Consider the following 18,479-nt stretch of genomic DNA (forward strand, 5'->3'; position numbering starts at 1 on the left):
CCTTGTCACGCACAGAGCAGGGCCGATCAGGGGGTTGAGGAGTTCCTCCCTGTCACTCACAGAGTAGGGCCGATAGGGGAGTTGGGGCACCGCCCCCTGTCACACACAGAGCAGGGCGGATCAGGGGGTTGGGGCGCTGCACCCTGTCACACTCAGGGCAGGGCCAATGGGGAGGTTATGGCTCTACCCTGTCACACATAGAGCAAGGCCCGTGGAGGGGGGTTGGGGCGCCACCCTCTATCACCCATAGAACAGGGCCGATCAGGGGGTTGGGGCGCCGCCACTGTCACACTCAGGGCAGGGCCAATGGAGAAGTTATGGCTCTACCCTGTCAAACACAGAGCCGCAGGACGATCAGGGGATTGGGGAGCTCCCCGCTATCAGGCACAGAGCAGGGCTGATCAGGGGGTTGGGGCGCCTTCCCCTGTCATGAACAGAGCAGGGAGGATAGGGAGGTTGTGGCCCCGCCCCCGTCACACACAGAGCCGCAGGGCAATCAGGGGGTTGGGGCACCTTCCCCTGTCACGAACAGAGCAGGGCAGATAGGGAGGTTGTGGCTCTGCCCCCTGTCACTCACAGAGCCGCAGGGCGATCAGGGGGTTTGGGCGCTGCCCCGTCACGCTGATCCCGGTGCCGGGAGGCCTCACTGCTCCGCTGACCCCGGTGCTGGGAGGCATATTACCCTTTTACTATATAGAATAGAGGCCTGGTGCACGGGTGGGGGCTGGCTGGTTTGCCCTGAAGGGTGTACTGGATCAGGGTGGGGGTCCCCACTGGGATGCCTGGCCAGTCTGGCTGAGGGGCTGAGGGCCGTTTTCACGTTGGCGGGTGACTGAAGCTCCCAACTGCTCCTTTTTTCTTTTCTTTTTTTTTCTATTCTGGGCCAGCTTTAGCTCTGAGGCCTCGCTGCTGAAAACATTGATACAATGTTGCTGTCAGGCTGGCTGAAGGCAGGCTGACGGAAAGCCGGTTTCTGGGGTTTTGTTTAGCTTCTATATTTGCAACATAGTACATAGTTGCTTAGAGTTGCAGCTGAGAGGCCGGCAACTCAGGCGGGGAACGTTGGAGTCCACCGTCACTGGAGCAAGCAAGCCTCCCTGTTCGCTTCAGTGCATGGCTGCCGGCCGCCATCTTGGCTGACAGTTAATTTGCATAAGGATATGCTGATTAGCCAATGGGAAGGGTAGCGGTCGTACGTTAATTACCATGTTTCTCTTTTATTAGTGTAGATGACCAAGTTAGAAACAGTAATCAAGTAGACACTAAAACCAACTCTTAAACCAACTCAAAAACAGCAAAACCATACATTTATATCTTACTTTTTGAAACACAGTATATTATAAAGTTTACAAAATTAATAATTATAGTGAACATCTATTTGTTAATGAACACCTACTATTCAATAGCCTTACGCTGAGCTTCAGAATATAAAGATTATAGACCACTATTTGGACTATAAAAAACTACTCTCCATTCCCTCCCCCAAATCTGCTTCTCCACAGAATTCCCCATCACAGTTTATGGCAATTTCAACTTTTTAGTTGCTCAGACCAAAAACCTTGAAAGCTTGAGTACAAACTTCTAGCTATAAGATGAGTAAGTTCTGGGGGTCTAATGTACAGCATAGTGATTATAGTTAATAATACTGTACTATATACTTGAAAGTTACTGAGAGTAGATCTTAAATGTTTTCACCACAAAAAAAGAAATGGTAATTATGTGATGTAATGTGTGTATAAGCTAAGGCTCTTGTGGTAATCATTTTGCAATACACAAGTGTATCAAATCAACACATCATAAACCTTAAACTTACATATTTTTGTATGTCAACTATATCAATAAAGCTGGGTGGTGGGAGGGGGATGACAAAAAACCTTGGACTCTCTCCTACAACTTAACAAAAGGAAGATAAACAACCCAATAAAAAAATGGGCAACGGACCTAAATAAGTACTTTTCGAAAGAGGGCATAAGGAAGGCCAAGAGACATATGAAAACATGCTCAAAGTCACTAATCATCCAGAGATGCAAATCAAAACAAAAATGCAGTACCATCTCACACCTGTAAGAATGGCTATCATCAACAAATCAACAAACATCAAGTGCTGGCAAGGATACGGAGAAAAAGGAACCCTTGTGCACTGCTGGTGGGAATGCAGACTGGTGCAGCCACTGTGGAGAACAGTATGGAGTTTCCTCAAAAAGTTAAAAATGGAACTCCCATTTGACCCAGTGATCCCACTTCTAGGAATATATCCCAAGAAACCAGAAACACCAATCAGAAAGGATATATAGACCCCTATGTTCATAGCAGCACAATTTACCATAGGTAAAATTTGGAAACAGCCTAAGTGCCCATCAGCAGATGAGTGGATTAAAAAATTGTGGTACATCTACACAATGGAATACTACGCTGCTATAAAAAAGAAGGAATTCTTACCATTTGCAACAGCATGGACGGAACTGGAGAGCATTATGCTAATCGAAATAAGCCAGTCAGAGAACGATAAATATCACATGATCTCACTCATTTATGGAATATAATGAATAACATAAACTGATGAACAAAAAAAATCCAGAGACAGAGAAGCATCAATCAGACCGTCAAACCTCAGAGGGAAGGTTGGGAGAGTGGGAGGAAGAGGAAGAGATCAACCAAAGGACTTGTATGCATGCATATAAGCAAATCCAATGGACACAGACAGCAGGGGGGTGAGGGCATGAGTGTGGGGGTGAGGAATCAATGGGGTAATAAGGACACATATGTAATACCTTAATCAATAAAGAAAAAAATTTTCAAACAAACAAAAAACCTTGGAATCATTCATGATTCCTTTTTTGCACTCACATATCACAACTAACCCATCAGGAAATTTTATTGGCACTGCTTTCAATATTCAGAATCTATTCCTTTCTCACCCCCTCCACTACCACCCTGTCATAACCATCATCTCTTACCTAGATTATTTCACTATCCTAACTGATCTCCATGCTTCTATCCTTGTTCTCTACTGTCTGTTCTCAACACACCAGCCAGGTTGTTGTTGTTGTTAATCCTCACCAGAATATTTTTCATTGAGAGTGAAAGGGAGAGGGAGAGACACACAGAGAGAAACATCAATGTGAGACACATCAATTGTTTGCCTCCTGCATGCACCCCAACCAGGGCCAGGGATCAAGCCTGCAACCAAGGTACATGCCCTTGACTGAATCAAATCTGGGGCCCTTCAGTCTGGGGACTGGAGGGGGAGTGCAGGGGGCATGCACTATGCTCAATCCACTGAGCTAAACAGGCTAGGGCACACCACCCAGTTTTTAAAGCATAAATCAGATTGTATTACTCCTCTGCTTAAAGTCTTAGATGGCTCCCTATATCTTATAGTAAAAACCAAAGTCCTAACAAGGGCCTACAAGGCCCTTTACAACTTGTCTCACCCAATTCATCTTCCAACTCCTACTCCCCTAATATACCCCATTCTGACCACTGGCCTTCCCTGGACAAGGCAGGCCTTGGGACCTTTGTACTGGCTTTACCTTCTACCTAAACCAGAGGTCTCAACCTTCCTAATGCCACGACCCTTTAATACAGTTCCTCACGTTGTGGTGACCCCGAACCATAAAATTATTTTTGTTGCTACTTCATAACTGTAATTTTGCTACTGTTATGAATCGTAACGTAAATATCTGATATGCAGGATGTATTAGGCGACCCCTGTGAAAGAGTTGTTCGACCCCCAAAGGGGTCGCGACCCACAGGTTGAGAACCGCTGAAACCATTCTTCCCCAAGATATCCACATGACACTTCACTCAAATGTTACCCCCTCGGTGCAGTATTTTTTTACTGTCTTATTTTAAAATACATCTATTCCTGACAACACTCCCACATTCCCCATGTCTCCCTTCCCAATTTATTTCTCTCCATAGCTCTTAATACCACAAAATATATAATTTACTTTTTTTTATATTCATGTGTATTAACTAACTCCCCCAACCAAAATACCAGTTTTATGAGGACAGCGATTTCTGTCTGCTTTGGTCACTGATAAATTACAAGCACCCAGAATAGTGCATGTATATAAGGGGCTCTCAAAAAAGATGTTGAATAAATGAATCATGTACTCAAAGGATGCTCTCAGGGGACAAAATAGAACACAAAGCTCTGAAGTCAGTAAAGGTTTCAGAGAAGAGAAAGCATTAAAATTGGATGAGCAGAAATTCTGCACAGAAGACAGTAGAGTGACAGACTGTCAATGTGCAAGACATGTCTGTGACATGTAGTTCACATGTACTGAAGAGGAACTCCAACAAGCTCAAAGGAGGATTGTTAAAGGCAAGTCAGCTTATTAAAAACCATGTTATTTGACAAAAGGAGAAAAAAAGAATGAGACCTACGACACAATCTTATATAAACTTAAAAGATATACAGGGTTAGGCAAAAGTAAGTACAGTTATGAGTATGCAAAACAGTTTATTCTTGTATTATTTATTAATTATTCTATTATTTTCCATACGAACAACTATAAACCTACTTTTGTTCATCCCGTATTCAGACCAAACAGTACTGTACATTTCTCAAGTATACAAAATAATAAAAACAGGATAAAAGTAATTTTTGAAGCCAAAGTACTAAAGAACCATAATGGGAAACAATCCTTTTTAATCCCCACTCCCCTTCTCCCCATCTCTGAATTTATAACCTTTATGATCAAGTCAAAAGATCCTATTTCCTTCCTTCCTTCTTTTTTCCCCACTCAGTCTTTTGTTCTCAGAAAACTAAGGGTCAACTTCCCGTACAATCTGTCTGCACAGGATATCCACTGAAACGCCATCCTACCAGTAGTACAAAACAAAGGGAAAATTTTCCAAAGACAACACAACATCCTAACATTTTCCTGAGGCCAAGAATGAGCATATATTAAATCATAAAGACTTAAAGAACTAAATGAGAAGAACAAGCTAAAAAAATAAAGGCAAAAAAAGACAAAAAAATCCCACAGGAAAAGCAAGTAGTAAATGTTACAGTGCCATCCAGGGCGTCTAGTCTACACCACTTTGCTCAACAGAAAAACATATACATGATTCAGATGTCCTGGACCCACCCAAATTCAAGTGTGTAGTCTGGAAATGTTTTATTTTTGAACAATGTGGAGTGACTACTATACATTAGGTACCTTAGATAGGAAGATAGATCTTTTATTAATCATCGTTATAGGGAAGATCACACTTAGATGAGGCAACAGAAGACTAATTTTCATATATAGAATACAAGACACAGGTAGCAGAAATACATTTTGAGTATTAAGAGAAGGTAGTTTTATTACCTTTTTCTACTGATACACTTGCAGGATACAATAAAAATAAGGCTAAACATAAAATAGCAGCTTATACAAAGTAAATTATCAGGATTAAACAAGTTAAAATCCAGATTAAAACTGAAATTCAGAGATAAATTTAATATTTATTTGTATTAAAAACACTTTTCACCAATTAGTCATTCAATAGCTTTTATCAATTTAATTAGAAATCTGTCAGATAGAAATTAGAAAAATTAATATACAAATTTTCAGCTTAGGTATTTCCAAATATTTTACAAACACTTGTATTGCCAGAATTCTACTTTACCAAACTGCATATTCTCCTAAAAGCTAATAGTTTATAATACCTCTTTAAAAACTATTTAAAGTGGTTGGATAAATTATTCAACAATTCTCAAAATATAGTTTAAGTTCTTCATATCAAGCCACATGTATCTTAAGACCAAAAAATACTACATATTACTCATTTATTCTTCTTTTCAGTAAGTACTTATTGAGGTCCTACTGTAAAATACCAGAGTTCGCGCACATACACACAGGCACACACGCACGCACTAGAAGTATCACTGGCTAAGAAAAAAGACAGTAATAGATACGATTCATTTTTTGAGATCTCCATTCACACTTGATTACTGTGATTAACTACCCTCCCCCAAACTCTCTGAATCATACCTGATAAGGTAGGTAGAGCAGTTTCTGAGGCCTCACTGCACAGGCAGCAAAGCAACGTGTCCTGATCTCTTCCATAACTATCAGGTGGAAGCAGAACTGTCCCCAGGACCATTTCTCTGCCCAGAAAGCACGAAAGTTAAACTGTTCTATGTCATGAGGAAGTCTTAGAATTCCACTCTGACAAGTAATAGCACATGCATGTGACACTGAGTCATACACCCAGTGGCCAGAGGGAACCAATAGAAGTGTAAGAATTTACAAATGCCAAAGTAGATTGGGAGTAACCTAAAGGAAAATATTTAGCAATTAGCAAAATAATGAGTCAGAATAGTTACTTCAAAACCGCAGGAACTCTTTTGGAAAAAACAAAACAAAACACAACAAAAACCAAATAAGTAAAAACCCACACATATGGGTAGCAAATAATAAAATATATAGGGACTGATATATACAGATGGGATTTCATTCATAATGGATGATGAACACAAGTTTTCCTTGGAGAAAATCTGTTTACAATAAAACACCAACTACACTTTTTAAAAAAAGGAAACGCCTAAGGAGACTCATCTTTTGCATCACTTAAACTAGTTCAAGAAACCACAAATCCAAAGCCAAAGAAATAGTTACAATCTGATTCATAAGCACAGAAGCCCGGAAATGACTGCTTTCACTAACATTTTGACTCTATCCTATATAATGAAACCCTAATATACAAATCGACCAAAAGGCGGAATGACTGGTTGCTATGATGCACACTGACCACCAGGAGACAGACATTCAATGCAGGAGCTGCCTGCTGGTGATCAGTGCACTCCCACAGGGGGAGCTCTGCTCAGCCAGAAGCTGGGCTCATGGCTGGCGAGTGCAATGGTGGTGGTGGGAGCCTCTCCCACCTCCGCTGCAGGCAGGCGGTAAGGAGCAAGGGGGTCCAGACTGCGAGAGCCCGGGACTGTGAGAGGGACGTTTGACTGCCAGCTTAGGCCCGAAGCCAGCAGGCAGACATCCCCTGAGGGGTCCCGGACTGCGTGAGGGTGCAGGCCGGGCTGAGGGACCCCACCCTCACTGCATAAATTTCATGCACCGAGCTCTAGTAGCTTAATTAAGGTTTAAAAACATGGCATAATAGTGTTGAAAACTTTGTAGTGCTAAAGTTTTAAAAGCTAAAGCCTAATCTTTTTTAATATATAGGAATAAAGTTCAATAAAATTTAAGAATATGAAAATAAGAGTATCTTATGAGAATTTAGTAACACCTACAAATAACAAATAAATTTACTGCTATAATCTACAAAAATAATACAAGAATGTTTGTAACTATACAGCTAAAGACACTCATGGATTCAATATATATTTATTAAGCACCTACTATGTACCACTGAGCCAGGTTCCAGGTCAATAAAGGTAACAAGGTAAAATGATAGGATAGCCGGATTGAAATAGACTTCAATAAAGCTGGAACAAAATTATAATGTAACCTTAGAAGAAAAATGACTTTGATGGCAGTAATTATTAGTTTAAACAAAGCTTACACTTTTAATAAAATTAATCTTTATGAAACAAGTTCTGTTAACATAAATGACTAATGGTTATCTCATTTAATGATTCAGAATTTCAAATACCATGTTGAATTTTTCCTTCCTTAGATTATAAAAATATATATAAGGAAAAGGAACTCCATAATCTGTGCTCTATTCATATCTATATAGATTGTATGGATTCTAGAGCATATGATTTATTATTTAATCAGTAAATCTGCTATGTAAATTACCAATAATTAATAGTTACATTTTCAAACGCTTTATAACCGGAAGTAAATAGGTGATTAGATAAACAAAATGTGGTATATAGATACAATGGAATGTTACTAAACCATAAAAAGAAATAAAATTTTTATAGAAGCTGCAACATAGAGGAGCCTTGAAAACATTATGCTAGGAGAACCACGAAGGTGGTGTAGGTAAATGCCAGTACTTGCACCATCCCACAACCACATCAAAATTACAACTAAAATAGTCCTAGCTGGTTTGGCTCAGTGGATAGAGCACTAGCCTGTGGACTGAAGGGTCCTGGGTTCGATTCCAGTCAAGGGCACATGCCTGACTTGTGGGCTAGATCTCCAGAGTGGGGCGTGCAGGAGGCAGCTGGTCAATGATTCTCTCTCATCACTGATGTTTCTATCTCTCTCCCTCTCCCTTCCTCTCTGAAATCAATAAAAAAAGAAAGATAAAATAATTACAACTAAAATATAGAACCACCATCATTCAGGGCAGCCTGAAAAGCCGGCTGAATGGAAGTCCTACAACTAGAGATGTAAAGAAGAAAGCACACTGAGAATGGTAGGAGGGGCGGAGGCACAAAACAGGCTGGTCAGAAACCCACGTGTAGCGTGTGTTTTTAATCCAGAGGGATACCTCCGCAGCAGAGGCCTCCCATGAGAAGGAAGCAAGGGGTCCCAGTCCAACACCAGACCCCTGAGCTGGGAAGAGAAGTCCCTTAACTTCAGGCTGTAAAAACCAGTGGGGATTGTGGCTGAGTGGAACAGAGGCTGCTGGAGACTCAAGCAGTCCCTCTTAAAGGGCCAGCACACAGACTTATACAGTTCTCCTCCCTCTGATCTCCAGCATTGGGCAGCATCACTGGGGAAACCAGACACATACAGGGAGGAACTGGATTGTCTGCCATCGGGGCAGGAACTCAAGGTGGCTTTCTCCCAAATGGAGATGCTCACAGGGGGCATTGTTTCTGTACTGGAACCTTACCCCCTTGCAGAACTGACTGGCAGTTTCCATCAGCATGGCTCACACTTTTCGCTCCACCCTGGTGATTCCCTGAAACCCCGCCCCATCCAACTTGCAGCCTCACCAAGCTTTTGCAATGGCTTTTCCATATGAATAGCCTGTCCTGGCTCAGGCTTAAGACTTTCCTAAAGTCACTTAAACAAGAAGCAGCTGGCATCAGCGTACCCCATACCTATCAATATGAGGCCAAAGACCCGGCACTAGCACCAGTCTGTCTTACTTCACAACTTGGCCTCACCTGGACATTTCCAAGCCCAATTCAAATAATAGCCATCTGCAGATAGCTGGGTAACTCCTGCCAGGTGGTCCCAGGCAGTGGCTGACTTTGCATCTCCCTGGAGGCCCCAGAGCCAGTGCATCTGGTGGATAGCTTCAGACCATACCAGATTATAACACTACACGCCCACAAGTGACACACTCAAGAGGCAGGACCCAGGACAAGCATTAAAGTACTCCCACATTTAGAGATTAAACAGAAAGAAGAGGCAGCAGCAAAGGAGACAAATAAAAGAGCCAGCAAGGAAGAAAAACTACCCAAGGTTGAGAAGGGTGACTGAGGAAGGAAGGAATGATCACTATAGTTATCTGCTATTAAGGTGTTAATAAATGAATACAAAAAAATATTCATTGCTTTTATATGCTATATAATGAAAATTTCTCCGTAGTCTTATAAATCTTCAAAGCTTTCTTTTTAATGGTTCTATATATTCCATCTTTAAGAGGTATCATCATTTCTAATTTGATCCTATCACTAAATAACACTTACATGTACATTATATGCCCCAATTTTTCTCTATTTAACATTACCTCATTAGGCCAAATTTTCAAATCAAAGACATTTTTAAGACTCATGATACGTATTTCCAAATCACTTTCTTTTTTTTTCTTTTTTTTAGTATATTTTATTGATTTTTCACAGAGAGGAAGGGAGAGGGATAGAGAGTTGGAAACATCGATCAGCTGCCTCCTGCACACCCCCTACTGGGGAGGTGCCCACAACCAAGGCACATGCCCTTAGCCGGAATCGAACCTGGGACTTTTCAGTCTGCAGGCTGACGCTCCATCCACTGAGCCAAACCAGTTAGGGCTCCAAATCACTTTCCAAAAAATTTTATCTCTTTATACTCATCAACTCTGCAAGAATACACATTTCACAATAGTGCTTATATATTTAATTTTAAAGACAAACAGCAGTAACTTGTTTAAATTTGCAACTCACTGCTAGTACAGTAGAACACTTCCCATTTATTTTGCTAACTATATTTCAATTTGTTTCTAGTAAGGTAAAACACTTTCCCATTTCTTTTGTTGTTTATATTTCCCATTTTGCAAGCTGTCAGAAGCATGGGCAGTAAATAAAAATCAACAAATGGGAAATTACAAAATACAACTTCGTGTTTCTCCTATCACTAGATATAATAAAGAAAAAAATTTGATTCTTCCTATTGTAGGCCCTAAATTTTAAATACCTCACAAATGGAGCTGTCACTTTTATAACAGGTAAACTAACCCACAACAGACCACCTATCCCTTTTTCATATCAGCATTAAAGAGAGCACTGGAGAGCTGGGCACAAAGTGCATCTGGCTCAGGCTTAAGACTAATGAGAGATCTTAAAATATATTCAGCTCCATTATTACCGAGATGAAGAAACAAAGCTGGTGTCAGAACCAGATGATCTCTAAGGTGGCAGCTGCCATGTCCCTGCCTGTTACTAACCCTTGCTCCTCACCCTCCCAACATAGCAGCTGGCTAGAATCCTAAGAAGAAGGGAGAGCATCATTATGATACTTTACTTTAGGCATTCACCACTTTTATCTTTCCTTTTGTGAACTCAAGGCTTTCGGAACAAATACTGGCCCCTCATTACAAAAAGATCCCTAAAGCTAATAAGCTTTTTTAAATCCAAGAGAAACACTGGTGTAGAGAAATAGAAGATGTCATTATAGCTTTTTAATTTTTTTAAGTATTTTTTTTTTATTGATTTCAAAGAGGAAGAGAGAAACATCAATGATGAGAATCATTTATCGGCTGTCTCCTTCATGCCCCCTACTGGGGATCGAGCCTGCAACCTGGGCATGTGCCCTGACTAGGAATCAAATGGTGACCTCCTGGTTCATAGGTCGACACTCAACCACTGAGCCATGCTGGCCAGGCCAGTTTTTTTAGTTTGTGACAGGAAGTCTCAGAGTCACTGAATTTTTTAAATTAGCAATCCTTTTTACTAATCATTATTTATTAGCAAAGCACTTTGCTGGGTTTTATTGGACAGAGACGCATAATGATTCTGTTCTTGTAGAAACTTCATCTTATTAGAGGGAAAAAAGACAAAAAAGGAAGTAATAATTAAGTATACTATAGAAGGTGTCTTAGTTTAGTACAACAATAGATGTTCTAGGCAAAGGAAGAGATTACTTAATCAGGAATGGTCAGAGAGGTCAGATCCAAGGAGACTCTAAGAACTTGAACTACCATTTATAAAATAATAAAGGAATTAAATAGATAAAGGGAGATACCAAGCATAGTAGTGATTAAAATGCCATTTTGATTGTTGGGTGATACACTCAAATTGAGAGTGTATCCAAGCTAAAAAGAAAGGCCATTAACTACTATTACTAACTGACCTAAAGAGAATTAATCTTGCAATATTTTAGAGCCTCTTCAGTTGTTTATTTTTAATTAGAGGCCTGGTGCATGAAATTTGTGCACAGGTAAGGTCCCTAGGACTGGCTGGCGATTAGGGCCAATTGGGGCCTTCCAGCTGCCGGCTGGGGCCTCCCTTCCCTACCAGCTATGGCCTCCCTTCTCCAGCTGCTGGCTGCTGGTCGGGGCCTTCCTTCCCTGGCTGCCGGCCAGGGCCTTCCTTCGTTCTGCACTGCCCCCTGGTGGTCAGCGCATGTCATAGCAAGCGAATGATCTCTTGGTCGAATTCCCATGGGGACAATTTGCATATTAGGCTTTTATATAGATTCTATACCTCTGAGTTATTTTAGCCATACAAATTTTCAACTTGAGCCCAATAAATTTATCCTTACCTTTTAATGGATTTAGCACCCCTTTTAGATTATACAGAAAGAACTAAAGTTTTCAGTTATAATGCCAAGGTCTCCACTAAGCACTCTGAATGCATATAATCTCATTTAAGGACTCCATAATGCACTTAACCATTTTTCCCTGTTTTACAAATGAAAACTGTCCACTCAGATATTTAACTTAACCAATGACAGCACATTTTTTGAATGGCAGAGTCCAAAGCTGCTTAAAAGAAAGATTTATTGGAATTTAAGAAAAGCATACTAATTTTAGGGATCATAACACTACTGAGAATTAAATTTAACTTAAACTAATCTAAATAAATTTAATTTACTGATTTTAATTTAATTCAAATTTACCCTAACAAAAGAAATTAAATCCAAAAGGATGAGATTTTGTAGAGTAGCACTGAGCTTAGGAGGGTCACAAACCACTATAAATAAGTTGTCACTCTGGCTGAGAGGGTGCTTCATACCTCTCCAAAACCTCCAAACACTTAAAGGACTCATTTGCTCCTGTTAGAGTGGGAGCTTTCTCTAATTACAAAACCACAGATATCAATATACTTTGGACTCAAAGTCTTCCTACTGATATGTTATCATTTGTAATATCACTAGAGGCCCAGTGCATGAAAATTCATGCACTGGAGGCAGGGTTCCTCAGCCTGGCCTGCCCCCTCTCACAGTCCAGGAGCCCTCAGGGGCGGGAGGCGACCTGGCAATCAGGGGAAGGCGATGCCCCATCACACTTCTGCCTCTGCCACTGCTGGCAGCGCAAGCCTCGGCTGGCCCTGGTTACCTGAGTCTTGGGCGGCCCTAGGAGGCTGGGCAGCCAACACCTGAGGTTTGCCTGCGCCTCGGGCCGGCCCTGGGTGGCTGTGGGGCTGAGGGGACTGGGGAGTCTCTGGAGGCAGGCACGCGGAGCATGGGCCCAGCCTTGCCGCACACCTGCTGCCCCGGCGGGGCTAAGAAGACTGGGCGCCACCATTTTGTAGCTATGGGTGCTGCCATCTTTGAGGGTGGGCAGTCAATTAGCATATCCCCTCCTTATTGGCTGTGGGCACCGCCATCTTTGTGATGGCCTGAGGGTCAATTAGCATATTCCCTCTTTATTAGATAGGAGAATCTACAGCCCTGAAGCACTAATAGACAAATGCTCAGAAATTAAATAACTTGACAAGTTGGTAAAGCCAGGATTCAAAACCCTAGGTCTTGTCTCACACCAACACCTATGCTCCTTTCACTAGTTAAGGCTGCCTCCCTCATTCAAGAAAGTAGTACAAAAACAATGACAAAAGTCCCTTTTTTACCTTCTGGAAAAGAATCTGAAGACAGCCAGACTCCCCAAGTGTAATGACCTTGATCCATCTGTTCATACATAGGATAACACAGAAGAGTCAAACCTAAGAAACTAATCAGAATGTTAAATACATGCTACCAATCACAGGACTGGAAATTTCATCATTTACTCCCAGCAGCTGAGCAATCACGTATTTCTCCAGAGTTAATGCACAATGACTCAGAGTTTTAAAAATTTGTATAGGTCATGCCAGAGTTCAGAATACATCTTAACAAATAACCTTTTCTCTAAATTAACTGTACAACTTTCATCTCTTCTTTGAACAATCTTATTTAGATCAAAACAGACTGTCTTTCCTTTTGATTTCTCCTCAAAGGTTGAGCAGACAAAAGTCTTTCCTTAGTATATGACTCACCTCACAAACATCTCACACACAAAAAGTAATGTATATGTGGATATGCAGTAGGAGATATTTCTTATAGTTCTAAAGGTTCTCTAACCTTACCCTTCAGGACACATGTCACTGTCTTGCAAATAACTTAGCAACATAACAATCCTTTCATGTGATGCTAAAAATCAAAAGGCTGGTTTTTCCTGTTTCAGACCCATGGAGCTCGTTATACGGTATCTATGAAGTGACACGTCCATGTGTATAGATACTACACTCCCTATACTTGTGTCCTGGCTACAAGCTATTTCCTGCTGGCTGAACTCACATATTTCCAATTGACTTAACTAAGGGAAACAAAGACTTTATTCATTACCCTTATTTCAGAGACTGCTGGCTATCCAAAGCAACAGAATTCTCCCTACAGCATAAGTGTTAGAGGTAATAAGAAAAAAATCATACATCAAATTACAAAATTCTTTTGGTTAAGGTTCATATTAATACACATTTTTTAATTTAAATAATCTATAAAAATACTCAGCATCAATCCATTACTTCATTGCTGAATCCTCTATTTCTCTCCAGCTTAAAACTATCACTGAAATTGCAAAATTATTGAAAAATTTTAACGATATATCTTAGCAAATAAAACTCTGTATTAAAGTTATTTTTACTATATCTGTTGGTATCAAACTGTGAATACACAGACTATAAGTACTATGTATTCACATGATTATGTGTATTATGTTTCGTAGTAAAGTTCGCCATTAGCACTTGCCTATTTATGATTTGGGGTAAAAATCACAGGACAGAAAAAAAAAAAAAAACCTAGGTGGAGACACCAGAGGAATAGTTTAAAGGGTGTACAGCAACCCCATTTAGTTAGTTAGCTCCATTTTGGATATATTAAACTTAAGAAACCTATTATACATCCAAAGGAAGAAGTGGCATTAGCAGCTGAATTTAAGAGTCTGAATTCAGAGAAGTTTCGACCAGAAACATAAATTTGGGAATCATCAACAGAAAAGTGTTCTGATTAATCCTAGTCACACCTAGATGATCCAAACCTTCTCAGATTTTGGTGCTCTGCTAATAAAACCCCAAACTGAACGCTTCCCTAGAGTGGGTTCTCCAACACTAGTATGCACACCAATCACCTGAAGCACCTGTTAAAAACACATTATAGGGCCTCACTCCAGGTTTTTCATTCAGTTGACCTCGGGTGGTAACCAAGAATTTGTATTTCTCATCTTACTCAGAGGTGATACTGGTCTACGTAGTAATCACACTTTCAAACCACTGCCTAGAACATCCTTAGAAATGGGAATAAGGAGTTGCAAAAAGAACATTTTTTAAAGAGAAGAATATGATCAGCTATATAATCCAACTCAAGATAAGAGTTACTATATTTTTAAATGCTTATAAAGACTTATCTTGTGCCACACTATTTTGGGTAACAAGTTAAGCCATTATTTCCCGAAGTGTATTCCATGAAATAGTAGATGTCACAGGCCAAGTACTCCATAGTTAAATAAAATGGGAAAATGCTGAATAAAAGCCCTACAACAAAGAATGTCTAACTTATTAGAGTCATTGATATAGTCATGTTCAGAGTAGCCCTCCAAAAGGTAGGTATAGCATGAGCCTATCTCAGATTTCTTTTCTCCAAGTCTCTTTCCACTGAGCATCGATAAACTAGTATTCCAGGGAATGCCCCTGGAATGAACCCACTTGATTGTGATGTATTATTTTTTTACATATCGTCACATTCTATTTGCTAGTGTGAAACATATAGACACAGACAACAATATGGTGGTTACCAGAAGGAAGGCGGGTGGGGGAAATTTAAGGGGACTAAATATATGGTGACAGAAGATGATTTGACTTTGGGTAGTAGGCATACAATGCAGTATACAGATGATATATCATAGCAATGTACACTTGAAGCCTATATAATTTTATTAACCAATGTCACCCCAATAAATTTAATTTTAAAAAGTCATGCCATAAGTATATCATCACAGAACACTAAATTTTAGTAACACCTACAAATGAGAACTTGCAGCTTAACTTCAGAACCTAAAATTTCTACATTTATTTTATATATAAACACTGTTCTCTTCGGAATTGTGACAGGAGTTTAGAGGAAACTAAGATCCTTCCTAAACAGATAAAATTTGTGGAATTCAGCATTCCAAGATCTTTGCATCTTAGCAGAAATACATCACAGCCTATGTTGTTCAGGCAAAACATAATAAAATATCTAAGAGATGAAAGGAATGTGCCAGTCCTCTTTTCCTAAGGGAATTCCCACAGTCAATGAGACTAACACCTGGTACAATGACTTCAATATAAGTTCAGAACTGACATTCCTACAGAGGGACTCACAAAAAAAACCTCGATCATTCCTAAAGATCTACAATACAATCCTCTGTAATCCAAGCAGTCAGCTGTTTCACTGACTCTATGGAAGCATGCAACAACTGCACACATACACGTTTCTGGGCATGGAATGTATGTGAATGCGTGTGCAAATAAACCAAATATCTCAATCTACAGAAAATTCTAAAATGCCTACCTTTAATAATAATTCATCAATGTATTAACTATTCAAAATATTTACTGAACACCCACTTTGTGCCAAGCACTATGTAACAAGCACCAGGAGTATATCAGTAAACTGAAAATATGAAATCTGACCCTCATGTATCACCTCCAGTTTAGACGCAGAAGTCATTTTTATTATATCACCCATCTGAAGTAGGTAAAAGTGATAGGTGATTAATGATAGCAAACTACATAGTATATTCTGGAAACTGAAAAAAAGAATTAGTATGGCGCCAGGGTTTGTTTGTTTTTTGTGTGGAGAGGGTGTGTGCATGAAATGAAGTGCTAAGAAAGTTAAAGTAGGAGACATAAGCAAGGACCAGATCGTGGAGAAACTTGAATGCACACCAAGAAATTCAGATTTATCTTGTTGGAAATCAGAAGGCACTAAAGAGCAGTAACAGGAGACCACCAAGATGGCGGCATAGGTAAACACCGGAGACTGCTGCCACAAACAACCACTTCAAAAATACAACTAAAAGACGGAATGGACATCACCCAGAACCACAGGAAGGCTGGCTGAGGAGAGACTCTTCAACTAGAAGGAAAGACAACAGCATACCGAGGCTCAGAGGAGGCGCAGTGTGGAAAATTTAAAGGTGCGGAGGTGCGCGCGCAAAGCGGGCTGGTGGCTGAGGGTGCGGTTGTCGTTTTCAATCAGGAGGGAGTCTCAGACTCTGAGCTCCAGATCCGGGCGAGTCTCTAGGGACTCAGACTCAAACAGAAGAAGTGGGATTGTCTAGCATCAGTTGGAACGTGAGGGCAGCTTTCTCTCCGAGGTTTGCAGCGGTTGCCGGGGTTCTGAGAAGCAGAGCCTCTGGGAACGGGACTGAGAGCAGCCATAACTGCTCCCTCCACCTGCCCTGCTGATCCCGTGCTACCCGCCCCGCCCAAGCCCTGCGCAGAGCCATTTGCCGGATCACCTCAGGCAAAGGCTAGATTAGCACCTCCCCAGAGGACAGAAGTTTTCCACACAGCTGATTCTCACAGCCAGTCGGCCTGGTGGTCAAATTCCTCTAGTATTAACTACAATAATCAAGGCTTAACTAGAACAAGACTGCGCACAAAGACCACAAGGGGGTGCACCAAGAAAGCATAAAAAATGCGGAGACAAAAAAACATGACAGAAATGGAGGATATAGAGCTAAAAAACACAATTTTGAGGGCTTGCAATAAACTTGAGGAGAGCCTCACGAAAACTAATGAGACCCTCGATGCTATGATAAAGAACCAACTAGAAATTAAGCATACACGGACTGAAATAAAGAATATTATACCCAATAGCAGACCAGAGGAGCGCAAGAATCAAGTCAAAGATTTGAAATGCGAAGAAGCAAAAAACACCCAACCGGAAAAGCAAAAGGAAAAAAGAATCCGAAAATACGAAGATAGTGTAAGGAGCCTCTGGGACAGCTTCAAGCGCACTAATATCAGAATTATAGGGGTGCCAGAAGATGAGAGACAGCAAGATATTGAAAACCTATTTGAAGAAATAATGGCAGAAACTTCCCCCACCTGGTGAAAGAAATGGACTTACAGGTCCAAGAAGCGCAGAGAACCCCAAACAAAAGGAATCCAAAGAGGACCACACCAAGACACATCATCATTAAAATGCCAAGAGCAAAAGACAAAGAGAGAATCTTAAAAGCAGCAAGAGAAAGAGACTCAATTACCTACAAGGGAATACCCATACGACTGTCAGCTGATTTCTCAACAGAAACTTTGCAGGCCAGAAGGGAATGGCAAGAAATATTCAAAGTACTGAATACCAAGAACCTACAACCAAGATTACTTTATCCAGCAAAGCTATCATTCAGAATTGAAGGTCAGATAAAGAGCTTCACAGATAAGGAAAAGCTAAAGGAGTTCATCACCACTAAACCAGTATTATACGAAATGCTGAAAGGTATCCTTTAAGAAGAGGAAGAAGAAAAAAAAAGGTAAAGATACAAATTATGAACAACAAACATGCATCTATCAACAAGGGAATCTAAGAATCAAGTGAATAAATAATCTGATGTACACAATGAACTGGTGATTACAATGAATCAGGGACATAGAAAGGGAATGGACTGACTATTCTTGGGGGGGAAAGGGGAATGGGAGATGTGAGAAGAGACTGGACAAAAATCGTGCACCTATGGATGAGGACAGTGGGTGGGGAGTGAGGGCGGAGGGTGGGGCAGGAACTGGGAGGAGGGGAGTTATGGGGGGGAGAGGAACAAATGTAATCTGAACAATAAAGATTTAATAATAAATAAATAAATAAAATAAATAAATAAAAAAGAAGTGAGGAAGTATTACAAAAATTTGTCTCATTCTTGGCCATCATTTTGCAAAACTCACGGTATTAAGTTGAAGTCTTCCT

At 40.6% G+C, this 18,479-nt stretch overlaps 1 protein-coding gene across 10 annotated transcripts in view; it reads right to left on the bottom strand.

Moving 5' to 3' along the window:
- ABL2 (ABL proto-oncogene 2, non-receptor tyrosine kinase) overlaps positions 1–18,479 on the bottom strand; it is an 89,867-nt gene that overhangs the window by 34,262 nt on the left and 37,126 nt on the right. For 3 of the 10 annotated variants that reach the window (XM_070397281.1, XM_070397279.1, XM_070397276.1), the window contains exon 1: positions 5,988–6,099. The exons of the other annotated variants lie outside the window; for them this stretch is intronic. In XM_070397281.1, the coding sequence (XP_070253382.1) occupies positions 5,988–6,099 (112 nt within the window). Of the gene's footprint in view, positions 1–5,987; positions 6,100–18,479 lie in introns of those variants that run through there. 10 annotated transcript variants of the gene reach the window in all.

This window comes from Myotis yumanensis, unplaced genomic scaffold (assembly GCF_028538775.1).
Source record: "Myotis yumanensis isolate MYYU_CA2020_CCGP unplaced genomic scaffold, mMyoYum1.0.hap1 SCAF_17, whole genome shotgun sequence".
Lineage (NCBI taxonomy): Eukaryota > Metazoa > Chordata > Mammalia > Chiroptera > Vespertilionidae > Myotis > Myotis yumanensis.